The sequence below is a fragment of the Haliaeetus albicilla genome, chromosome 1 (genome assembly GCF_947461875.1).
Source record: "Haliaeetus albicilla chromosome 1, bHalAlb1.1, whole genome shotgun sequence".
Taxonomy (NCBI): Eukaryota; Metazoa; Chordata; class Aves; order Accipitriformes; family Accipitridae; genus Haliaeetus; species Haliaeetus albicilla.
Window position 1 is genome coordinate 42,738,215 of NC_091483.1, and position 26,535 is coordinate 42,764,749.

General features: G+C 40.7%; 1 protein-coding gene across 3 annotated transcripts; it reads right to left on the reverse strand.

Annotated features, from left to right (window-relative positions):
* Positions 1-481: 481 nt before the first annotated feature.
* On the reverse strand, positions 482-26,170 carry MFAP3L (microfibril associated protein 3 like). Of its 3 annotated transcripts, none has more exons than XM_069786986.1 (3): positions 25,896-26,170; positions 13,370-13,777; positions 482-9,696 (listed from the first exon to the last, which is right to left on the reverse strand). In XM_069786986.1, exons 2-3 carry the CDS (start codon positions 13,650-13,652, stop codon positions 8,834-8,836), a joined length of 1,146 nt encoding a protein of 381 aa, XP_069643087.1. In that variant the 5' UTR covers positions 13,653-13,777; positions 25,896-26,170; the 3' UTR covers positions 482-8,833. The 3 variants fall into 3 exon arrangements, with proteins under 3 accessions (XP_069643087.1, XP_069643071.1, XP_069643081.1); XM_069786970.1 differs by having other exon boundaries at positions 482-9,699; positions 25,896-26,168; XM_069786980.1 differs by lacking the exon at positions 25,896-26,170 and adding an exon at positions 24,779-25,201 and having other exon boundaries at positions 482-9,699.
* Positions 26,171-26,535: the final 365 nt, after the last annotated feature.

Consider the following 26,535-nt stretch of genomic DNA (forward strand, 5'->3'; position numbering starts at 1 on the left):
CTACCGGTTGTGATGATCTTCCATGCTGCAGTGAGCTCCATCTTTGGTGATATTTTAGCTCCTGCATAAATTTTACAAGCAAGATCCCCAATAATTACATAGGTGCTGGTTTTTTTTTTTTCTGAAAAACATGTGAAACTAAGTACTTCAGAGGCTTTCAGTCCCCGCTTCCCTGCTGAGAAGGGATGGGTATTCTCTGGAGTTTTTTTCTGAAATTGGTGTAGAGTAGGAACATAGTTCTCGGTGCTGTATCATATAACATTTGGCTAATGCTCTGGGGCTATTTCTGGTAACTGCAACAGGAGTTACAGTGTCAGGGTAGGTCTATTATATTGTCTAATAAAATAACCAGTAGTCTGATGCAGACTACATGAATAACAGAGATTTGGAGCCTTTCACCTCATTTGTGGCATATATATTAAATACTGAGCTGTGTGCTTAACAGAGATTACACGGGGATTATGAAATGTAGAAACTGTAGTTGCAAAAAGCAGTTTTATTCAGCAGCAGATTACTGTCATTTTACTGCACACTTATGAAAAACTGGAGTTTCTGGTTAAAAGAATACAGAAAAACAGACGCCATTAACATGTAAATATCACCCTATATAGAAATACAGCATTTCAGTTAAAAAATGTGAAAAAGCATTTATCAATGCATTTGAAATTAATATCATTTACATAGTATTACCAAGCTGTCTGCAGTGTCTTCAAAAATATCGAAGTTAGAGAGGCCCCTGCACTTGGCAAGCTATCCAATGAAAAAGATAAATGAATCCAGATAATGGATAGCTGATGTACAAGTGTAGGAACAGTGCAAACGTGCTATTGCATCCATGATGGGAAGCTAAGCAAAAAGAAACATGTTATTTAAGGCAGAGATGTATCATATATAACTTTTTTGAAGTGAACAAACAAAAGAACATAGCATATTCATAGACACATATATGCCTGAGGACACTCATTTCACTTGTATCGTGGGAATTATGGCTTTACCTGTTCTGTTGATGCTGTTCTGCAAAATAAATCCACTGCAACCTATTGATTAGTTCATCCTGCACCAATCTGGGAGTAGTTAATTGTACATCTGCATAATTAAAATTAAATTATACAGATGGGTGTGAGCGATCCTGCCCCAAAACAGGCAACTGAAAAAACATTAGGATCCTCTGATTTATTTTAAAACGTGTGGAATTTTAGGGCAAACAAAACAAAATCCAAGCAGCAAAACAAAACACAAAAAAAAGGTATCAAAATGGAATGGGGAAAGGAAACTAGAAGATAAATCTTCAGTGGAATATTGATTTTTATACACAAAGAAGAGATCACACAGGGTAGAGAATGTTTAACCAAGAAGAAGACAGCAGAAAAGAAACTCACTTCCACCAATCCCTTAAGGAAGCTGCGGTCACCTAAGCAGAACCATAAAAAGGACTAGAAATATCTTCCCTGATAAAAGGTATCCTGAAAGAAGGGCTGGGCAATATGTTTCATATTTTTGTGGTAATTTACTTTGGGGTTGGGGGTGAAAATGTCATTGTTTTTAGGAATGTCCTTTTCCTCCACTTGAGTATGTTTAAAAACAAATGAACATATGATTAAATGAGTTAGAATTTAATATACTCTGAAGATAAATCACCTCTGGATGTTTTGAGTGAGGAGAAAAATTTTCCATTTTAATCTTCTTAAATTTATTTCTATTTTTTACCACCTTCCCCTGAGGCTGTTTACTCTGCACGTATTAGAGGGAAGGATAATGAAGCATTTTAAACAGTCAGGATCCATACTTGTCTCCTTAGAAGGGAGCTTCTTTTTCTGGCTGATACTTTTTTTTGAATCCTGCTTTCCGACTAAGGTAGTGTTCGCCAGCAGGAAGGAGTTAAAGGATATCCAAATAACTCAGAAGCTATCTGTCAGGGCTAATCTTGAGGAAGAAACAGTAAGAGGCTTCAGAAAGAGGGAGGTGGTGGCAGCATTTATTTTTCTTCTCTGTAATTATCAATTCAGAATGACTGGGCCTGAGCCATTAATAAATATGAGTGGTTTATTGGGTGGTATAATCAAAACCTATGCAAGAGAAGACAGAGGTATTTCAGAAAGACCAGCTTGTGCATCTCAAACAGGAGCTCTCAAACTCCGTGTGTCCATGACAGGACAGGGTGGCAGTCTGTGGTTGGCCTTTGATGCATAGCTAAATAGTCCTGAAAATAATTTAAAAAATGGTAGATGAGGGAGACAAGGCTCTTTCTGATACCTCTTGTACTCTTTCCATGCCTAAGGTGCTTGCCCACACAGGAAAGGTCTGGTTAGAGTAGATATAACAGGAATCTGTTCTCAAAATATAAAGTGGCTATAGAATGGCAAACTGATTTGATACTGATGCTAAATTTCTACTCAATCATAAGCCAGGTTTTACATGTATTCTCCACGCTATACAAGGCTGGCTGTTATTTTTTCTCTTTCTTGTCTCGTCTTGTTGTAGTATGAAATAGCTTCTCGTTACATAACTTGAGTGTCCTAAGTCTGCCACATTTATTGTTTGCTGACATACATTCAGATTTTGACTAAGAAATTGGTAACTTAGCTTCAGTTTATATTACTGTCTTTGACCAATTTGCAGACTTATACATGATACCATGGATTCACGAGTCAGCCTTTACTGTAAGAGTATAATGACTCAGTTTGGGCTTGGGAGCCAGAAAGCTAAATATAGGACATAGAATTAAAGCCTGGTACAGCTGGGAAAAAAAAAAAGTCCATTTTGGGACTTATGAAAGGTCAGTTTGGCACAGAGGTGCCTGGAGTGCAGAAACACTTGTCCTGACCACTAATTTCACTCTCTTCTCATTTGAGAAGTAGCACTGTGGAGCTGGTGGGGACAGAAAAAAGCACAGGAAGGTAGGACGGAGAGAGGAAGAGATGGAAGAAATGGACACTGAAAAGGAACTGATTCTCAAGTCTCTTAGCAGGTTATTCCAGGCACTAGTGCAGGATGTGGGCTAGAAAATATCCAGTCCTGTGGGAAAGTAGTGCTGTAGCCCTGCAAATATCTGGGGTACTAGCCCTGAGCTATGCACCAGCTTTCCCTGGCTCATCTTAGTAGGAGAGCAGAGACCTCCCACTGTCCCCATCTTTGTCTCTGTGGAGTTACTACCCGCCAGCAGCTTTTAGTTATGGAGTGCCTCTACAGTACTGATGTAAGGCAGTCTCCTCCACATGATAAACATCTTCTCATCGTAAGAAGCACTGGGGCTGGGGCAGCCTGTTTCACAATCTTCAGGAGCGTGGCTCACTGGGACCAACTGGTTGGTGGTACCTTGCCTTCCTGAAAAATGCTCCAACAAAGCTGTTGGAGGAGTTCAGCATGCTGGACGGGAGCATCCTGAAGTGATGCTGTTCCATATAAAAAAAAAGTCACAGCATGTAAAACTGCCCCCATTGCAAGACAGGGTCCCATGCTGAAACAATAAAATAGCATATGGTTCTAGCCATATGTATTCCATTTTTATGATCAGTTTGTGACCTCTTCACTATTTTTCATAGGTATTTGTAGGTAAATTGTGGATGTCTCAGCCCCATTAACTCAACTGAAACTGTTGAATAAAAATGTTTCTGAAAATATTTTTCAAAATTGCAGCACTCTTTCAAACAGAAGAGTTAAAACATGAAATAGCTATTGTTTTCCTGCTATTGGCTGTGTTTTTCAGCTTAGAACAGGCAGCTGGCAAGAGCAAATCTTTCACGTGTGAAAGGGCAAGTCCCCCCCACTCCATCTCTGTCAGTGACTGCCACTGGCTGCTAGTTGTGTAGCACCAGCAGAGCCAGGACAAGGTATTACAGTGTCTGCTTCAACTAAGTCCTGCTGAAGACTGTTAGGGCATGATACAGTCCAACTGCTGTGGGACAGGAAAGCCATTTCACTTCATCCTTTTAGGGTGGATGAAGGAATGGGGGCGGGTATGGCAACCCACACTTCGATTTTTTATTGGTACTAGGGTGCCTCTGGGAGAAAAGACATTTACTTCATTGGCCCCAACTCTGAAACAGCAGCAAGACTTTTTGCAAGGCCCCATGACAGGGCTCAGAGGGGAAACAGCAGACAAAAAAGTCCTTTGGATTACATGTGGAAGTGCTGACACACTTCCAAAGAGAAGATGCTACATACATGAGCAATCTAGGCTATTGATAACAACACTGACTAACAATTGGGTCTATATTCTGAATAATGACAACAGCTCCCTTTCAGAGTTTTATTTAAACTTCCTTTCTAGGTAAATAACTCCTTCTCCTGATCAAAGTTTCTGGAATATTAGCAGAGGTACAATGAGAGACATAGTTCACTTACACTTGAACTGGAGCCATGGCATACTCTTACTAGGAAATTACCATCTTGTTGAGTGTGTACAAACTCAGCATACTCTGTGCAAATTCTTTATTGAAACAATGATCAATTTACAAGCTGGATCACATTTCATTTTGCCACTTCAGCATGAACTGGTCTCTTTGTGGTTTACGGCTGTGAACTATAAAATCATAACAGTTATTTAAATCAAAATACAGTAATTGCTTCCCAAAAGAACACATTCATATTTGTCTTTCTTACATTTCTTGTAAAATCAAAAAGGATTTCATAATAAATGAAATATAAGTTAAGATACTTTAGTGCAAGCATTTCCTTTGCATCTAAGAAGCTTTCAGTTGTCCCACTAAGTATGGCATTCTTAAGAGGCCAACTCTTAAAATAGCATGCTGCCAAGATATTCCATGAGAACTTTTAAAATTTGACACTGTTAACACTTTCCAGAATTAGTTGATCTGAACCAAATTGAACATCAGAAAGCCCTGGTTATAAGTTACAGTACTTTTGTCAAAGGGTAACTGTAAATCAAGGAACTGACATAGTATGTACATTAGAATAAAACAGGCACTGATTTTAAAAAAAACAACATCTGCCTGTATATGCCATTCTGCAAGTCTTATGATTATACAGTAATTTTTAAGCACAGGAGTGAACTGCTGTGCCTTTCCTAATACCAATAAACCTGAATCAAAATGCTGATCTATGGGTGCTTCTAAAGTTTTTTAAATGACAATCTCAAAATATGACTGAAGGGTAGGTTTCATCACAGGCATATTCAAATCAGAGAGCAAAAAAGGATTATCAGTAAACCAATGCTACTCAGAAAGAAAATGTTGAGTAAGTAGATAGTGAGTACTATGTTCAACTGGTCTGATTAATATGCTCTTACATTTAGTGAAAAAAGAACAGTAAGTGTGAAATTCAAATCCAACAGTGATTTCTTGTGCTGCAGAAATCTAGTCATGTTTCATGAAGTTTTGGCAAAAATATTTTAAAATCATGTAAATATATCCTGCAAATCTCTCTTCCTTTCTAAGCCTGGCTTGGTGTTTCTTATGCTTTTAGAACACAAATACAGTTGGACTGGATTTTCTACACTCTGAGTGTTTTAAGAACCATTAGTGTTTGGAGATATAATAAATAGAACAATGTAACAAAAGATGTGCATAGTCCAATGAAGGGAGCAAATCACTCTAATGTCCCTGAAGTGCTTAAGGTGCATGAAAATACACAACAGTGCAAATGTTAATGTTTTCTTAGAGCCATCATTAATTTTATACTTGTTGATTATGTCCTTGCACCATAAAATAGCCATTCCCTAAGAAATACTGCCAAACAGAATTGTTTACTTTATAACAGCACAGCCAGAAAGTTTGGAACAGGAAAGAAGGGTTTGGGTCTTACTTCCCATCTATCTCCCACAAAGGAAGTGCCTCAAAGCACGTAAAAAGCTTTAGGCTTACAGGTGTTATATAATGGATGCATAAAGATACTGAGCAGCATACATGAAAACAGAAAAAAAAACCATAAATCAGAACCATTACAATCTGTATTTTCTTCAGATACAGTGCTGTTTTGCTTTTATTCTGATAATACCACAAAGCTAAATGTCCAAAGAATTTATAGCAGACTGGCTGGACCAGTCCTACCTGTGAACTCTCAGCTGTGAGTGAGTCCAGCTCCAGCAAAGTCAAAGTTCCCTTTGACCTTGCAACAGCAGGAATTCAGCACTACACCTATTAACATGCATCTAATCCAAATAGCTGTCGCTCATACGTGGTTTGCAATGTATGTTTGTGTGTACTTCAAATACATGCTCTTTGTGGGCAACCTTTGGAAAAAAACATAATCTGTATCTTCAAGGAAGTTTACACAGAGATACTGAAGAAAACCATGGGGATTATTTGCTCTCGAATGTTTCTCAATAAATAAATAATAAACAGGCTGGAGGCCAGTCTGAGGGCAGCAGTCAGGATCAGAACTGCCTGGTACCAAACACCACATGAATACATGAAGGGGTCTGGTCTCTACTCTAAAAAGTTCATAATTAAAAACAAAGTTAAAATACTGTAGTTTAATAAATAATTTTGAAACTCCTTTTTTCTTTTTTTTAAAGTGTAATTTAGAAGTTATTTTTATGCTTTCAAGGAGAACATCCTTGCTCATCTGTGTAATCTTAGCTGGGCACCAGGCAGGTAATTTTAGAATGCATGAGCATTGTTTGTAAATGCTGGACAGGCAGAAAAATCAAGATCCCCCTCTTTTCAGGAGGTTAAGGTGAATTAAAAGAATTTAGTGCAAGTTCCTGCTTTTGTTTCTGCCCTTGTCCTTTTTCACACCAGAAGCAAATTAAGTAACTTGAAAAACTGATGTGAACACTAAACAGAAATGTACTTAAGACTCAGACAGGAAGTTAACAGTTTACATCAGTAGTATTTTCAATCGCACTGGTCAGAAGTGAGGTTCTTTATGGTATTCTCTTAATCTACCCTGTGTTCTAGATTTATATTGCTTTGCTGGAACTAAAATATTTCCAGCCACATTCCTAAAGGGACTTTGCCCTTGCATGTTTCCTTTAGAGCATGTGCAAATGCATTTTATATAGATGCCTGCCACTGTGGTGAACACAAACAAATATTAGGCAACTAAATGCTGTCATTTTCACAAGTTGGTCGTAAAATCTGAAGTCCATTATTAAACATGTATTTTTTTTAATAACCATAGAAAGGATACGGAGCCTTCTCTGCATCACCTCCATAAGTCATGGGGTGTTCCTGTATTACACTGCTAGGGAAGCTCTGCACTTTAACATGAGGAAGTTGACATAAGACCTCAGTTCATTATCAAGCTTTTTTTTAGATAGCTGCAACATTGACTTTGTTTGGCCTCAATTACCTGTGCAGTTAATATACCTGATTGCCTCCAATGGACACCTTATGTAGATGTGGCTACGTCAATAAAATGTCCAGAGAGCCATCCACACATCGTCTCCCCATAGACCTAAGTGACTTCTTTTTCTGCAATATACTTGATTCCAGATTTATTTTGAGTATCTATACTTACATTCCGTATTAAAAACTGCAAGGTGATAGGTTGTTCATTAGTTCCAAATTAAATGTGTGTCAGGTAACTAAGTAATATGCTATTAATCCTACACAAATTCCTCCTTGTAAGTGCTTTCTTTCCAGCCTCACTCCGGAGAAGGTCCATTTTATTGTCTGTCTGCAATAGAAATTATCACTTCCCTTCCACCCCTGGCATTTCCTGGCATAAATGTTGATCCTTTTTAATGCCACAGTCACTGTGATCATTAAAGCTTTACTGGGGTAGAGTCACATGTACTCAAGCAGTGAACATCCTACATAGGTAGGAGGTTCTTAAAATACCAAAGCAATTATAACACAGTAAATAGTTTGTGTGATCGTCATTGTAATTTCACAGGACACTTGATTATAATTTTTTTTTTTTTTTTTAGTTTGGATGAAACACTCTCAGCCTTATGCTTATACATGAATTTAGGATTGATCTTCAGAATATGAATCTGCACAAAATTGAGAATCCCAATAAAAGGCTCTTGTGCCATTTCAGCCTTGTCATCAGCTGATTACGGGCATTTGCAGGACTGTTAAGGAACCTGTGTATCTTCTGGTAAAGTAGTGCATACTTACTCCTACCAAATTACTACAAAACAAGACATCTTGCATATTTGCTGCTGTTTTCCATATAAACTTCTGGCAAAGTAAAAAATGGTCAAATATATTCAAAAAACCTCTGCAGGGCTGTTGGACTGGAACTTTCTGTAAGATGTTTATGGGGTTTCCCATCTGCAAAATACACCTCAAAGTTGTTTCTTGATGTGAAAAAAACAATTATTGGCATCTTCATTCCATGGAAAAGGGAAAGCTATTTCCCATGTGCCTAAGCAGTGTGGTCTCAAATGAAATGGAAACATTTTAACTTTCTTTAATAGCCCTCTAAATCACAATGCAGCTGAGCAAACAGGCTTTGTAAATGGGATCTATTAGGATTTTATTTGGCTACTAGAGTGCTGCCTCTTGGGCAATATTTCAAATTCACAAGATAATATTTGCAAAAATGCAATAGATGGAAATAACGAGGGTGAAGGAGGAAAATGAAAACCAGTTTTATGTTTAGTAAGTTCAAGTGTCCTACATCAAAGACTACCAATGACTTCCAGGAGGCCACTACGGGTGGCTCCAACCTAGAAATTGCTGAGGTAAATGTTTCTTGGAAATACTCCTAATCAAAAAGAGCAATTAATATTAATGTAATAGCAATTACTCTGCCATACATCATGGTAAACTAAAGTCAAACTGAGAAGAAAGTGCCAAATAATCCACATACATGCTTTTGCTATGATAGTCTCCAGGTAAGGCTTAGCGGCAAGTACAATATGTATATTTAAAAGAGCTCCACCTGATTTTCCTGCTATGCATAGATTCAGTAGTAACTATCATACATGGCTTTCATATATAATGCATGTATTTTTGTCATTTGCCAATGCTGTGTCATCAGAACTGAGTTCAGCAGAAGGCTCAGGAGGGGGCTCTGCAGGAAGTGCTGGTGTTTGAGGAGTGTCTTCTTCCTTGGTGTCCAACTGCATGCTTTCTTGTGACTGACCGTCCATGCAGTCCTTTTTGGACAATGGGTGAACTGACACTTTTATTGCAATCTGTTGAGGTGGCTCGTGCAGTGACGATGCGTCAGAGTCAGCTGTGGGAGAGTCACTACGCTTCAAAGCATTCGGAATCATATACAGCTCATCTGTATCAGTGGTTTCCTGGCCTTCTGCTGTCTGCCGTACGAAATTCTGTCCTTGCTCCTCCAGACCGACAACCTCCATAATTTCTTCCATTATAGTCCTGCAGTTCATGATGAGAGGTGGCAAAGGTACACTTCGAGCAAGCTCTTCAATATAGCGAGCAAATTCCATGGTCTTGAACTGGGTTACTTTGGCAAGCTCGAGTGTTTTGGCTGAAGTGATAATTGGGATACGCTTTGCAATCTCAAAGGCTTTCTGGAGTTTCTCTGCCCCTTCTGTTCTGAAGAATTCATTGATTGCTTTCTCTGTTTTCTTCAGATGACTGCTCATCATACATAACCGAGTAATGTTCAGTATCATAACAATGGTAAAAGCTACAAGGCAGACAATCATGTAATAGATTCCCATATCACCGGAGGTAAAAACAACCCTCAGTGTCACAGTATTGTTAACACTGCCATATGTATTAGATGCGACACACGTGTATTTACCTCTGTCTTCAAAAGACACGCTGGTAATGTTTAGTAGCCCATTGTCAAGAAACCACCATTTTCCTGCTGGAGAGGAGACAGAGTAACTAGTTAGAAGTATTTTGTTCACATGATCAGCATAGTCTTAAAAATCAGCTTTGTCAAACTGGCTTCAGATTTTGGAAGAAGGAAATAATGTTCAGCAGAAGACAAAGAATTTACCATCACAAAGGCCCGTCTGTCCCTAAGATCCTAGCTGTGTTACTATCAAATCCCTGACATCAACTGTGAATAATCAGATCATGCCCTAAAAGAATCTCATAAAAAAATGTTAATATGCATGACATCTATCACAATCTTATGGTCAGCTGAGTTACAAAGGTAGGACTACTTACTCCAGAAAGCCTCCCAAACACATGCCACACTTCCTCAAAGAACAGTAACAATGGGATTGTGAGACAGAAAAACCTACTAAGTCCTCCCTAGTTTTGTTCCCTGACAATGCATTTTCTTACAGTTGGGGTTATTTTTGGTGTTTTGTTACAGTATCTCATATAATTCTGTTAATGTAAACTTTAAAACCCCTAAAATTTCAGACATCATATATTAAACTGCCTGGCCTCTGAGGTGTTCAGAATCTAATTTTGAAGTATGAGTCTTAAAAAAGGGAGATAGGACAGGAGGAGTAAGATGGATGGGAAAGAGAAGAGCTGTGACCAAGTAAGAGAACATCTTTTTTGCCAGTATGAACTCCTACGCACCATGATGGAACTTCTTTTACTTTTAAAAGTCATTTCTATCAGTGTAATATAATTAACATCTTTGGTCACTACATGTAATTGTACATGTACATTTCATATCCTTTGAACCTGGCACAGCAGAGCAATTTAGCTATTAAACTGAGTCTGAAACAACATGTTAAAATCCAGTGCTCCTATCACTGCTAAAGTGATTCAAGATTCAGCTGGTTACTGTGTTTGCCATTATATATTGGTAACGAATTAGATTTTTAGTTCCCCAAGTGAGCTTTGTTTTTATTCAAATATCACTACTATTTAAGAACTAAGGATATGTATTTTTTACTTTATTCAGTGTGATATGACTTAGTAAATTGCAACTTTGTTATAAAAACCATGATTCGACTCCAATAGGAAAGCCCGGTGTCAATCCTTTCCTTCATGTAAACCCACCCCTGGAAGTGTTGACATGGTGGAGGGAACAGCCAGAAACTGTAGGAGTGCCTCTGTGCCTTCTGAACACTTCATACAGGGAGATGTCACACAGAAGATTTTCTTTGAAAACAGTGACATAGGCTGATGTAAGCCAACAAGATCATCTAATACATACTGCTTCTCAGAGGCGGACTCAACTGTTTTCAATCAATGTAACACAATCCCAAGCCATTTCTGACAGGTATCTGCTGAAGGCAGTAATGGAATTTCAATAACCTTCCACAGGAAGTAATTTCAGGTGTTCACCTATCTTTACTATCAGAATATTGTTTTTCCTTAAACCTAACCTAACCAGCTGCAATTTAAGCCTATTAAGGTAGCTGAGCAAAGACACAGAATCTGTAATTAGAGGACTAAACCACCGCAAAACCCCCATGCAATGCATGTGAATCACAAGGCAAGGATTGCAGTCCTGCCACAGGTTGGTATATACCTTGCTTCTGCATTTATTTTATCTTTTTCACGGAAGTTCTTTCATTGTTAAAAAGATTATTCTATTTTTTTACTTTATTTCTTTCAAGGAAGGATCTGTGGACAATTCTGAAACTCATTAGGCAAAAAAAGCCTTTAATTCAGAGTAGTTATGGGCTTTTACCATTTTGAAAGTTTTTCTAATTAAACATGGCTTATCCAAATTGTTTTTTTACATTATCTCCAGTAGAAGCCTATGTAGAAAGTATTCCCACAAGACCCCTGCCTCAGTTCCTGTACAGACAGTTCTTAATTACATCTTTTTATCCTCTTACTTAGAATTTTTAACTTAGCTGAAACACTATTTTTTGCCCTAGCTTAATTCTTGAAAACAGCTGAATCACTTTGCCTGAAATTAAAAAATATAGAATAAATAAAAAGCTCAGTCTAAAGCAGACCTTCCCATAAAAAAAAATCACCTCAATCTGCTAAAGTTAGGCAAATTCAGAGGAAAACTCTCTTACAGAGGAAATGTCAGCATCTGTAACAGATGACACTTCTTTCTCCACTTCTAGAATAAGAAGAAAATACAGAGTATTGGCTGCTCCGTATTTCTTTGAATTGCAATGTTGGCGAAGTGGGTCTTTATTAATTGTAACATGACAAGTCGCCTTGCTGATGTGTCCTGGCTCCAGCTATTATAAATGACATAATGGCATTGAACTGTGATTCAATGACCGGGTCTGTGCCAGTGGAACCTGGCAGATAGTATAAGCCTAATGAGAAAACAATGATAAGAAAAGGTATCATTGCTAGGTTTTGATTAACAATTCAAGGCCATAATCAACGTAACTGTATACATACTAAAGAAAGGTCTTGTGCTAGGAAACATTTCTTACACGAAGACAGTCAGTTTCTTGAAGGAGGAAGTGCACTGTGGAAAGTCTAAGTTAAAGTGATGTTGTCTTAATACTACATCTGCAATTTTTACTGGTTTGGTCAAAGTTTTTGCTCATCTACCTAAATATTCACGTTAGTGGCTACCTCTCTCAGTTGACTATACAAAGACCTAAAGTTAGATGCCTAACTAAAGGGGAAAATTTCTGTTAGTGAGCCTTAGTAAAACACTCTAGCACACTAATCACAGTATGTTGTCATGACTGCACAAATTATATCTGAAAGTCTGCTAACTAGCTCAAGTAGTTTCTTTCTCTAGCTTTACTTGGAAAATGACAAAATACTGTAATGTAAAATATAACCAGTTATGCAGTAAGCTTTTACAGATACACTATGCTGTTGCACATCCAGCTGGGTCAATCATTACTCCCGTCATAGCAGAGTTGTCCATCTGGTCAGCTATTAGTTAGCAAGCTATCTTGCATTTAGTATGAATAACTAAGACTTTATTTCATCATGCTGTGAACAAAGCAGTCAGTATGGAAGGATTACATGAGCAAACCACCCTTCACCCCCCCCTGAAATGTTCCCTAGAAGTATAACTAGGATTATCACCCAACCCTTCCGTTTAAGGAAAACAAGCTCATGTGTAATTAAGGTCTCTGGCAAATGCAACTGAAGAGTCTTAACTAAAGCCAGGAAGGCTCAAACTTGGCTTGTCCTTCTGACTGCTGCCCTATATAGGTTTTTCTGTTGGTCATTCAGGGCATCTCCTGTTTCTCACACTCCCATGGCACTATGCATAAAGGCAGCAGATATATCAGGGAGTTAGCTGTGTTGAATTCATGCCAACAAACTATTCGCATATGTCAAGAGAATCCTCCCTTGAGTTGGAAAATAGCTTTTTAGTCTTTTTTGGTGCCAAAGGACAGAATGGGAAATAGGATCAAACTCGGTCTTCCAATGAAAAGAAGCCTGTCTACACCTTCTGTTAAGTGCTTCAGCTTGCTACGTGTTGCTATAAATAACACATTAAAAAAACGTTACAGTTTTCTTCCAAGGTGCGTTCAACGAATTTATGACTGCCACCAGGTTTTCATATATTTTCACACAGGAAAATACCACCATCAGGCCATTAAATTCAGGTTATTACTCAACCTGCTGAAATCAGAAATGTCTCTGGACAGGCTACCTCAGTGAGAATACTAACATCTTACCTTTATTCTCCTCCTCTTGGAGAAGGTGGCCGTTGGAATTGTACCATCTGTAATGTGGACTAGGACTACCTTGGACATTGCAGTCGATCAAGGCACTACTCCCCTCCTTGACTATAACATGGTCGATGCGGGAGATCACCACAGGCACAGATCCCACGTTCATCTCAGTGTGGTTGAAAGTGCTGTTAGTCACATCCTTAGCAGTTGTCAAAGCTGCTAATAAGATGACAAGGCGTGTGGTAGGCAGAAAGTACAAAAAGTGGTGGCTGTTCAGTATGTTCATTTTCCTTCAGTAGTATACGCAACTGGCTGGGAACTGGGATCGGTTCTGTTGAACACAGGCCCTTGAGGTGAGGAAGTCACAGGAGAGTTCTACTTTGATCTGTGCAATTTTATGTTTAAAATATCCTATAAAATAAATAAATAAGTACAATGAGATGGCATGTATAAACAATCCATTAGATGTGCTCTTTTAAAATAGTGACACATCCATTAATGCATTTCACAATCATCAGCTCAGTGACTTGTCTAAATGCTAATGTTATCACAGTCCTTATTCTTACTGGAAAAAGATGCATACATTTTCCTGACAATAGTGTTGTTCAGAGTGGCAGGCGTGGGAGAAGGCTTTTATCACCTAGACACTTAGCAGCAATTTAGCTACAGCAGCAGCTACAGTTTTACGCCAAAAGTTCTACAGATTTTTCTTTTTTTTTTTTTTTTCACATTTGCAAAATCAACAGGAAAAACAAAGGTACAGCATGTTAAAGCTGTCACTACCAGTTCAGTGCTGCAACTCTGTCACGTGTGTGGTCTTAGGTGAATTGTGGAACATGGTGTAAGAAAGAACTGCTCCAGGAAAGGTTTTTGGAGCTCATGTTGGAATCCTTAATATACACAATTTTGTCCAAATGCAATAGCACATACAGCAAAACATCTTAGACCATTCACTTTTCTTAAGCTACTGCATTTTTTTAAGTTTTCTGAGGTAAAACATAGCATGGAAGAATATTCTTAAAAGTACTTGATAAAGTAATTTCAATGTCATTTTTAGAGCAGATTTAGAAAGAAAAATACTTGCTAGTGACATAATTATGGGTAAAGTTTCTCTGAGATACAAATGGAGTTGGGACTTTTCCATTCCTTATGTGGCATTAAGCATTTTGCCTGTATACTTTTTGCACACTCTCACTACACTTTCCTTCAACTAATCATCTACAATGAGCCTTTTCTTAAACAGTGATTCCAGTTTGTAGACAGAGGAGGGGGGGGTTTACAAATGTGCTCTCTATTGGCCTCATTATGCTCCCAGTGAACACAACTGGCATTCCATACTGACTGAAGGGACAATGTTGGTCTCAAAATGAGCACCTTTGAAAATTTCACTCAGCGTGTAAGGGCCACAAATGATGTTAAAATCACGTAAGAGTATCTAACTACAGTGGGTTTACTCATGTGTTTTTGAGGTAAATAATTGAAACTTAGTGAAACTTATTAGTTAGAAGAACCTGGAATTCAAATACAGGTAACAATCTAACAGACTTTCCCCAAATGAACATTTCACTTGCAAAACTGTTTACATTTTATTAAAGATCTGGTTGACACCACGGTAACTCATCTACCTTAGCACGGAAAATGACTGCTGACAAGGTTAGGTCAGTTCCATATATAAAGGAAACGCTAAAACAAAACCAACCAACCAACGAATCCCCTTCCCTCTCTTCTTCTTTATTGAAAAAGTCTTTCACTGGTAATATTTGACTTAGGTTGTTTTCTTCTCCATCCCCTGTTCTCTGTAAAGCAATGAACTTGATTTCATACAAATAGATACAACTGTTATTAAAAGAGCAAAATAGTTTCCTCCATTTTGCAGTATGAATCATTACTTGAAATGACAAGCTATGGTACCTTAGGTAAGTTGCATGTATGGTGTGGATGCCTGTCACAACTCCAAGCCTGCCCTCATTTTTTCTCTGTTTTTCTAATTATTGCATGTGGAAATATTTGTCTTGAAGAGCCAGGATAATTTTAAACTTTAAATTAATATGCAAATTTAATTTGTCATATAAAGCTATATAAACAATGACTTCAGAAATCCCTTTCCAATTATGCAAAGTGTGTACAGCCTGTGCTTTTGAAGTTCTGTATAGGTACAGCCTGTCTGAATTTGCACTCTGGAAAAAGCCTTCAATTCTGCCTATTCACTTCAGTAACTATTTACATCTCATTTCTACTACTCCATTAACCTTGGAGACAGCCATTCTTTACGGTTACACATATTCATCCTATAAAATGTTTCTGTACAGTGCTATAGATCTGCACTGCACCATACAGAAAAGCCAAAAGACACGTCACACTTCCTGGCAAGGGAGCAGGAACAAAGGCTGGCTGGATTAAGACAATGGGAAGGGCAAAAGAACAACATAAATTGATAAAGCTTTGTGTTGCTAATTACTGGCCATGGCTTGTTATTATTGTATTTGAGCTTACCATATTTTTTGATGCAGAAAGATCAGTAGCAATCAAAAAAAGGTGTTTAGTGTGGAAAGTAATTTGCATTCCAGAAGGAAATGAAATAGCATCACCCCAACGGGTGAACAGAAAACCTGTAAGGAAGGACCTGCAGTGTATTGGGAAGCTCAAGGCAGTTGGTGGCCCACTGAATCCCTACAGCACAGGGATGTTGTGGATGGATGTTTGGAAAGCGTGTGATGGCAGTAACAATGTAAGGTGCGCCTATTCTGTATGTTTACCTGTGTTTAACGCAGAGCGTATGAAAGTAAAAAAACGTACCTTTGTGTAGTGATAACAAATGTGACTGGTTCTTAACATGTCAAAGGGCCAATTACTTGTCTAAAAACAACAGCAGCTCCCTCACTCTGGCACAGAATTAAATCATAAATAACTGCAGTAAATTTTAAGAAATAGAGCCTAATAATTTATGTCTACTGTGGGAGATTCATACCTATTCATGTCACTCCTGGGAATGTACTTTCCCATGTATGTTCCTGGAATGAAGAATATTAAGAAAACACTAAATACCTCTGCAGATGAATTTCTGTTTGAAATAAATACAGTTTGATGGCAAGTATGAGGAATAACCAGGCAGTAGGTTTAAAGCAGAATGTTTGGAAATGGTGGCTGCTGCTTTCACATGCCATCCAGGGAAGTACTCTTGATGGACACTTGAGTATGTTTAAGGTGTCAGGGAGAGATGTCTCTGAAGAATGGTGTTTTAAGATGTAAGTTTAGACAAATGTTCCCAGGGCAACTAGGAAGTGATAGGGAATCTTTTCTTTGGTATGCACCTTCTGCGCTACTAGTGGGGAACAAAAAAATGGAAGAAACCAAAGAAGGTTTTCTCAGCCTCACCTAACACAAGAAACTTAAAAGGTGGCCATGCAGGGACCTACATGTCCAGCACCCTCTGCTAACTTTTTAGGCAGGACCAAAAATGCTAGAGTCAGGTTAGGAAAGCAGGAAGAAGCAGAGAGAGAGAACTGAAAGTGTAGAAAATGTGCTCACACCACTCTGGTGCAAAGGGAGGTTTCCTGAGAGTTTCTGTCCTGCTGCTTTGCCATAGGCACAACAGCAGCCTGAGAATATCAGGGAAAATAAATCTGGGATCCAGCTGCTTTGTTAAACACAAGTGATGTAATGTGTTATGATTCAATCACACAACTAATGGGGAGAAGGCTAAAGAGACCGAAAAAGGACTGCTAGTGATGTCTGCCCACTTCTGGCAAAGAACCAAGAGAATCCAGAATATTGGAGAAGTGGGTACAGTGCTGTTGCCCTGGCTCTTGGCCATGAGAGGCGGTAATTAGCTGTGGCCCATGATAAACCTGATGAAGGCAGCCAAAACTGTAACCTTTTAATCTGACCCGAAGTCAGACAAAGCTGGATTGACTAGACTAAAACAAAGATTCCTGTAATAACTCCTCACAACTGAGAGTAACACAGGACACTAATATAGGAGGACATCTGCAATTTTGAGTATCGCTCTGTAGGAACAGACTGAGCCTCTGGGAGCATTTTTTGCCACAAAAGGGTCACTATAAACAAAAAGTTAAATTTCTGGTCATGGGAAGAATGTAAGCGTTCCTTTCTCCCATCCCCAAAGCACGAGCTACCTGTAAAAGACTTATAAAAAGTAGAAGTTTATAATATATTTAATGTGGTTACATACACTTTTTTCTTTTTTCTTTTTTTTTTTTTAATTTTAAAACTGTGGTGCGTGAAAATGAAAAAGAACAGCCCCAGCTATTCTGAGTTACCTTTTCCACTCAAAGTTGTAGTCAGGGACAGGCTTACCTCCCAAGATGGAATCAGATGAACCCCCAAACTCTCCTCCAGCATCTAGAACATATATATAGATAACTTGCCCTGCTGTATTGTATCTGTAGCAACATTTACCACTGAAAGACGGTTGCCAGTGGTCCTTATATTAAATAGGTTTGGTTTTTTTCTTCCCCAACCCAAATGGTATAAACTGAAAATCTGAAAGTAACAGATTTACTGCTCATGGGATTAACTTCCAAGGAAAATTGCACGAGACTTGAGCCACATGAGGGAACTACGACAGGCTTTTCTCCTAAGTGACACGATAGTGAGATCTAGCATGCTCTCTATGCATTTCTGTCCAGAGAAGTTCCCTGGAATGTGCTCCAGAACAAGCACAGCTGCAGGGTGGTGGTATTAATCCTAACTATGTGAAACAGGGACAAAAACTGAGGTTAAAACTTCCTTGTCCAAAATTAAGCATCAGTCTGAACAGAAGACACTTACAGCTCGGACTGGCTGGGAACATTAATCACTCAGAGACATGTTCTGATTGACCATTTATTTGTTCATGTCATAGATGAGTTTGCTTCCCAGTATTACTGCCACCAAAGAAAATGACTGTGGGTGAGGGGCCATGTTTATAAGTACTGCATTTGTGCAGAATAGCATGATGACAGAGCACAAAAGAACAGAAAAGGAGGGCAGTGATGCATACCTTTTCCTGGCTCGCTCACTTCTGTAAGACTGGCCTGTTCTTGTTCTTGGAATAATGTGTAATCCTATTAACTGTGAGGTTATTCAATTCAGAAGTGAAGCACAAGAAACCAGCTTATTGTATAATGCATAAATTATGTTCCTATAGCTTTAACATCCCAATGCTATCTTGCTTGGCTTGTAAGTGATCAAGAAAATGAAATGATTTTAATTCTAGTTCTCATTTGTCTATAAATAAGTATTAAGGATGATACTACAAAACAAAATTAAAGCTAATTCTTTATTATTTAAAAACTACTTACTACCTTTCCTAGTTTCCATGGGCAATGCCTTTACAGAGTGGGCAAAACTGAAAGTGAACAGGTTTTACTGGAACATGAATGCAAATAAAGGGACTTATGCCACATGGAAGGCAAGCAGCTCACTGACAGTTCAGGGCTTAAGAGTGAGAACCACCTACTGAAAAGGTTAAGCTATGACGAGAAATGTCACTCATTCACAACTAGCAGAAACTTTCTGACTTATTTTTCTAGTCATTTGCTAGTGAACAAAATATTGAGGCTTGGTTCCAAAAGAGCTGCTCTGTTCATTCTCCTTGGGGGGACTTCAGTCCTTCATAACTTCATGGTTTTCTGCTTCTCTCACTATGTTGAATAGGTTGCACACTGGTGATGTTTGTAAGATGAAGAGCTTCCTTCTGCACATCTAGACTGGGGCTTCCCGACTGGGCAGCAGCTCCCAACTATGTGCACTTCAGTCTCTTCAGCTGCTTTCAGCTGCCTGGGAATCCTTTAGAAACTCCTTATCAGGGCTGTGTCACACTGCCCTGGCCATGCCACATGTGCTCAGCCACTTGGTGTCACACTTGCTGCCTTCAGCCACCTGATGGGACAGTATAGAGAAGACAGACCCAGGCTCCTCTCAGAGGTGCACAGTGAAAGGACAAGAGACAACACAAGCTACAACAACAGAAATTATGACTATTTATGAATAAATATTTAAGCAGGAGGTCAGTCAAGCCCTGCAACAGGTTGCCCAGAGGGGCTGTAGAATCTCCATCCTTTGAAATGTTCAAAACGTGACTAGACACAGTCTGAGCAAACTGGTCTACGCTGGCCCTGCTTTGAGCAGGGTGTTGGATCAGATGGCCTCCAGAGGTCCCTCCCAACTCATACTCAAGAAACACAAATGCAATAATTGCCTTGGAGAAGTCAATGTGAAAAAAATACGGCTAATCTTAAAAATTTCTATATGGGATGCTGGGAAATTGCCTTCATGATCCCCTTCATAATCCTTTTATTTTTGAGTAGCAGTATTTTAGAATGATGAGACAGGCTGAGAGTGTTGGACTACAGTCCCCCAAAAAATTGTTTGGCCTTCTCCATTATACTTATATGATAAGTAAGTACAATGATAAGTCCTCTTTATCATATATAGAGGACTTATTTTCAGCCTAGGTAACTAATGAAATATCACTTATTTGGGGTGTCTGCAATAGTGAATGTTGGGGTTTTTCCCACATGTAGATAGTCAGAGTCTAAAATTCATGGGTTATTATCTGCTGATAGATCTGGCTTCTTGATGCTACATAATTGTCAGTTGTGGAGAATCAAATCTTGAAATAGAATAAAGCAGAAATAAGTCAGACTCAAAGACAGACTAAGATAACCTTTTCAGACTACTGACTTCAGAGGGTAGATGAGTAAGAAGAGATATTATTAAAAATATACACAATACTGAATGGTTTAAAGACAACAGCTGAGGCATATGTATTTACTGCTTCTCAACACTAAAACAAGACAAATGAAACTGAGGTGGAAGATGAGGCAGTAGGAGGAAAGAGAAGGAAGTTTTTTGATTAACAATGGCTAGACTGCAATTTCTTGACACAAGATAAAATAAGGGCTGGGAATTTAGGAAGATTCAAGAGACAGTATATAATATACCTGCACAGGATCATAGATTATGATGGTTCATGCAGAATTTGGGGACTTAACTGCCTTCTGTGTATTCATTGTCCTCTGAGTGTATGGCCCTGGGCAGTGAACAAGAACGGCTGTCAGTATGGCAACTTGGAACCCTTTTCTAGGACTCCTGACTAAAAGAAATGATAATAAAGAAACCTATAAATTAATCTGTTTTGTAAGCACTGGTAAGCTATTACAGGCAAACACTTCTCAATTTGTTTTGCAAGGTGACAAATGATAAATAACAAAAGAAAGAAAATGGAAAACTCAAGGGCCGTAGCTTATTCTACCATTAATGGCAGAAACAGAATAAGATTTGTAATGAGTATCTTCTAAAGTTATTTTGTTCTGAACACATCCACCACCGTCAGGGATAACAGAGTAAAGTTAACAACTGTAAAGATTCAGTTGTCTTAGTTTCAGGGTTCCATAGTGTATCAATAAACTGCAGCAAGAAAGCACCAAGCAATAAGGTGATTTCACATTTTGTATGTGTGATTGAAAATGAATGCCATATCCAGACTTTTGGTGTAGGGAAAGAAGCACATGCCATTCTATTCAGCAATGGTACAATGAAGGAGTTCTTCACGTTGCCTTTATGAGTGTTTAAATGTTTTAGAATATTTCTGCTGTAGATTTCTCCTCAGTTTTGTTCCTTTTTATCCTACTTCATGTCTCAATACTGCAAAACTAACAAGCATATGGCATCCTAGAGACTTTAAGACCCCCTTCACTTTGAATATTTGAATGGACCCATTCATTTAACCGTGTCTTTGAATGGTCTGATGTGCGCTCCCCTCATGTCAATGAATACTCAGAGACCCTAATCCATTAACCTAAAAATGAATAGATGAAGGCTGTTGGTAGATAATAATTGGGGAGATTATTTAAAAGCACCTCAAGAATGCCAAACCTCTGAAAAGTTCCCTTCTGATGTCGCAGCTCCTGTAACCCCAGCATCTTTGCTGTATTGAATCAACTTTTTGCGAAATACACTGAAGTAACAAAAACATTCAGGCAACTTGGATGCTTAACTTTTCATTAAATAAGTTGTAGTTCATATGTGCATTTTCATAACGACTGAGTGATTTAAGTGTTCCTTCTTGGAGGTATTTTAATGACTGCAGTAAAAGCAAAGTTTTATATTTAGTGGAGAAGCTTGCTGTTTTTAATCAAGACAGATGCTGTGGTGGCAATGTCCTACTGAGTTGGGAGCTACCCAGATCATAAAGCAGATTCAACACTATCAGTAGTGGAGACTTTTTAAGGCCCAGCTTATGTCTGATTAGGTATGCACTCTTTACAGAATTTTTAATCTTACAAATAAATACTTCATTTATGTAGATTATCTAGATTTATTCAGCATTTGTATTTATTTGGAGGCTGCACAATTACCACTGAATACAGTTTTGTATACAAAGCTATTATTCCAGAAACATCTGTGTGGCTTTAAGAGACACTTGCTTAACTCCTTGCAAGCTTTCTGCGTAGCTGCTGTTTTGCTGTTGCAGTAAACACAGATGGATCAATGCTTAAAAGTCCCCTTTGTTGAGAAAGGAGGAACAAAGAAGATGCACAGAGAATGTCTCCCACGCTTCCACATACACGCTGCCTGGCCTCATCAAATTCTACATATCTTTCATTTTCTTTACTCACCTCTTATCTTTTATTTATACCGGCACTCTGTAAGCATTATTCTGCCAACAGTCTGAATACCAAAGTCAGCAAATACAACAGATCTCACATGCTCTTGGCATGGCTTATGTGACCCTGCTAAGAACATAGCAGGGCCTGATTCACTTCCCTCCACCACCTCTTTTGAGCTGTGTTTGCTAAAGCTAACCATCCTTTAAGCACATCTAATTGTTTTCTTTTTCCAAATGAAGAAGAAGAATTCCAGATATAGGACGTTCAAACAAGACATAAAATTAAAAATTAAGTTTTGTTTAAACAAAGATAGGAAGGGCTTTGCACGGCTAAAGACTTCTACTGTTTAAACTCTAAATTCTGTATGTGCTTTGAATAAAAGAATGTTTTCAATGCACTGATACAGTTTTCATTATACTATTTTAACAAAAGGCTCCCACTTTAGTTGGAATATAAAAGAGAAAAAAAATAGGAGAAAACAGATTTGAGTATGACTAATTCTTCTCTATCCCTATAGAACTGCAAGATGGATATAATTTTTAATGACTGACTTTCCCATTCATTGGTTTCTGGGATACAGAGCAAAGAGGTTACACGTGGATGCTGTGATTAGGACAGGATTAGCCTTGTCAGAGGGGGAATTTAAAGGAATCTAACCATTCATGACTGATTGCAATAGAAAAGGATCATTTCAGGTTAAAAGTGCCTGCGCCTACTTCCTCCACAAATAACAAAGGGGATAGCAGACAGGATTCAAAGAAGCTTGCCCTGCACCACACAACAACTTAAGTCTTGCTTGTACACAAATGTGATCAATTTAGCCCTTTCCAAGCATGCCTACATAAGGCCATGTATATGCAATAACTTAGCTGGAAGCCCTCAAGAGTTTACTATAGGACCTCTATAATTTTGTGCCAGTTATTTCTATGTTGGATTGAAAAATGTAACATAACTTTCTCAGCATCCAGTATTGTCGGTAGGACTCTATACCACGCAGTCACGCACACATGACTGTACACGCAGCAGTGCAGTTGCAGTGCCATATACATGCCCTGGCCTTGCATGACTTAAAAATATTAGCAGAAATATTTTCTTTGTATAAAACTCTCAGTGGCAGAATCATGTCAATTAAAAGTTAACTCTGGGCTAGGTAGGTTATTCTTAATGTAATTCCTCCACGTGTGGTGGCCCTCTTCCAAAATAAGATATTTACATGCATCTATACAGCGTTCCTCATTTCTGATAAACAGGTGTTACTCATGGTAATTACTTTTACTCTGAAATAAAAGAGTCCACTACCAAAATTTCTTGGATAGCTAAATCAAAGTCGCTAAACCTGTTTGAATTCCTCTATCCTGACACAAATAGGTACAAGTTTTGTCTGCCCTTTGCGGCCTTCCTGGCAGATAGAACATATGCTACTCTAAAATGCTGCTACAAATGATTTCAATCATAGTAACTGTTGAAAAGTAATAGCATCTCCACTGTCTTGGAAATGACGGTTCTAAGATGGGTCTGTATGTGGATCAAAAATGCCACTGTTTTAGTTAACAGAACTAAATAACAAAATTAAGACAATGAAGAGAGGTTTGCAAAGGCACACATGTCTGCATGGATGGATGGCAGCTAAGAATTGCAGGAATGAAAGAATTCTGGGAAGCATCCAGGACCTTGGTCTTACACCACAGTCTTCTGGTGACATATTAATGTAGTCCAGGATATCTCAAAGTAGGATCATAGGCGTTTATGCCTGCAAAAAACTTCCAATAAAGGTGCAACTTGCTGACAGTGAAAGAAGACCCTGCTAGCAAAGCTCAGTACAAGTTTAGCTCCTGGCAAGCTCACTCTCCCTGTTACAAATTGCATCCATATCTCAGTTATGTCTTACACTGGCAAGAAGCTTAAACCATAAAAGAAATGCCGGTTCCCAGATTCCAAACCTTCTAGGCAAGAACTGAAATGGAGATTGGTTTTGTTCTATTTAAATCATACCCCAGCACCCATATCATTGTGTCACAAACATGACCCTCTCCTAAACTGTATGGGGGTGGCTTTGCATATTTCTGTTGGTTGGTTTTGGTTTTTTTTTCCCTGGTTAAAGTGACAAATACACTTTAACCAGGTTCCTGTGCCGACTCCATCCTCCTCCTCCGTCTTAGAGCAGGACCTGTCTAATTGCAGGGAGGCAAGGGGGATGGGGCAAGGAGGCAAATAGAGTTGTACAATATAGATCACTTCAGAATTCAGTGCTACGCTCCCACCATGTGTTAAATGTTTTACAATGGACTGATTTTATCTGTAAGCTTTCAGGACAGGAAACATGCTTTGGACAAACACCACATATCACTGTATTAAAGTAGGAAGAAAGCCTTTTTTTTGGTGGATGTTCTGCTGTTTGTTTAGACCTCTGAAAACTTCAAATTCTTCAAAAAAAAAAGGATGTACAATGTGTACTCCAGCTGTGTAAGTTGCACTCAACATCAACTGATGTTGATATACTGCAGTCTAAACAAGAAGGCCTTCTAATAAAAAAGGATTCCTACTACACCAGCCACAAGTGTATCAATGGTGCTGTTGCTAACTGTACACACTAAGCCAGACAAAAGATTCCTGCCATGCAAACATCATCTCCATTGAAGAGAGATCTGCCGTATTTTGTCCTACTGCAGTGAAGAGAGAAACCTTCCACAACGTCATGGCTCTAAACAACTAAAAAGCTACATTTTTTTCTCCCTTTTGACTCCTTTGTCTTTCTTCCCTTGAACTAACTTTACAGTCTTTCAAGCAAATACAGTACCAAATGAGGTCACATTTAGTATTCAGCATTGCTTACACAGTTGGTGCTTTTATTTCCGGAGCAGGTTATCAGGGAAGCTCCATTTGAGATACTTCAATTTAACAACTGAAAGAGGACTGTGAGGAAGCGTAGTCTCTTACAAGACTCTCCACATAAAGGCACTAGAAAAGTACCCGCTCCGTAGTGCTCTCTGTTCTCTTAGGCTCCCTCGTCCTATGCAGTTCGAACTTGCCCCGTGAAGAGACAGTATTCGATAGTAATTGCAGGACCGCTCTGGCTCTGCACTTTTAGACTGTAGTCCCTCAGGGCACTTCCGAAACTGAGTTTTATCTCATGAGACTATCCTGTGAAGTAAAAGGGTAATTAAAGCAAAATATCAAGAGGCAGCCTTTATTTTAAATTCAAAGCGGCACCGCTTAAGCTCTCTTAAGAAGCCAGCTCCACCGCAGAGGTCTCTGCCCCGAACCAATACCCCCCTTCCTCCTCGCCCGCGCGGGACAGCAGCGAGCAGCCCGGCCGCCGGCTCCAGCGGGAGCGCGGCAGCCGAAGGTCTCCAGGAAAAGCTTCGGACTCGTTAGCTCCTTCGCCTAAAGAAGCGCATTGCCCCGCAAGCCCCGGTGCTGATTTCAATTACTCTCTTAAACTTTCACGCCGAACACAGCGTTACTCCGCTCCCGTTGCGCGGGTAGCTACCGCTCTCCAAGGCGGGCTCCCCGGGAGCTGCCGGGCGACAGCCGCCGCGGGAGAAGCATAGCGTCGGGCTTGCCGGGCTCGCCGTGCTGCCCCCAGGCTCGCCGTGCTGCCCCCGGGCACGGCCACCGTCCCCGTGCTCCGGAGCTCTAGGCTCCCCGGGGGCCGCCGGCGGCGGCGGGGCAGCGCGCCCGCTCCGGGGCTCGCCGCGGCGGCTCCCCGCCGGGGACCGCGGACCTCCGCAGCCGCCGCCGCCGCACAGGGACCGGCGCGCAGGTCGCCGGCAGCCGCGGCAGGTGCCGGCGGCGCGGCGCGGCCGGTCGAGGCGGCGGCAGCGGGCAGCTCCTCCCCGGGATCGCCGCCTGGCCGCCCGCCCGCCCGCCCGCCGGGGGAACCGCGGCCCGCGCCCCGCGCTGCGCCCGCTCACCTGCCCGCCGGCTGCGCCCGCTCGCACGCTGCCGCCGCCGCCGCCGCCCCGCGGCAGCGCCCGCCGCCGTGCCCCTCAGCGCGCCCCGCGCAGCACCATGCCGGGGCCGGGGCGGGCGGAGCGCGGCGCTGCCGCAGTGCCGTGCCGTGCCGCGCCGCGCCGTGCCGTGCCGCAGCGCTGCCCGCCGCTCCGCCGCTGCCGGCTCCGGCAGGGGAAAAGTAGGTCAGGGCGGCACTGAGCATGCTCGGGGCCGGGCCGGGGGGCGGCCCCGGGGCCCGCGGGGGGCGCGGGAGGCGGTGGCGCCCGCGGCCGTCGGGGCGAGGCCGGGGCAGGGCCGCCGCTGCCGCGGCAAGGCCGGCGGGGGCCGTGCGGCGGCCGGAGGCGAGGCGGCGGGGGGCGAAACGAGCGGGCGGCTGCGAGGCCGCTCGGGGAGGGGGGGGCGGGAGTGACGGGGGGTCGGGGGGGGTGTCACTCCGCCGCCCCCGCGAGTCCCCTCGGCCCGCGCGGAGGCTGTGGTCCGGCGGGAGCGCTCCCCCGTGCCGGCCGGCGCGGCCCCGGCCGGCGGGATGCGCACGCCGGTCATCGCATCCCTTCTCAGAGATGTCTGCGGGAGCAAGGGCGGCAGGAAAGGGGGAAGACC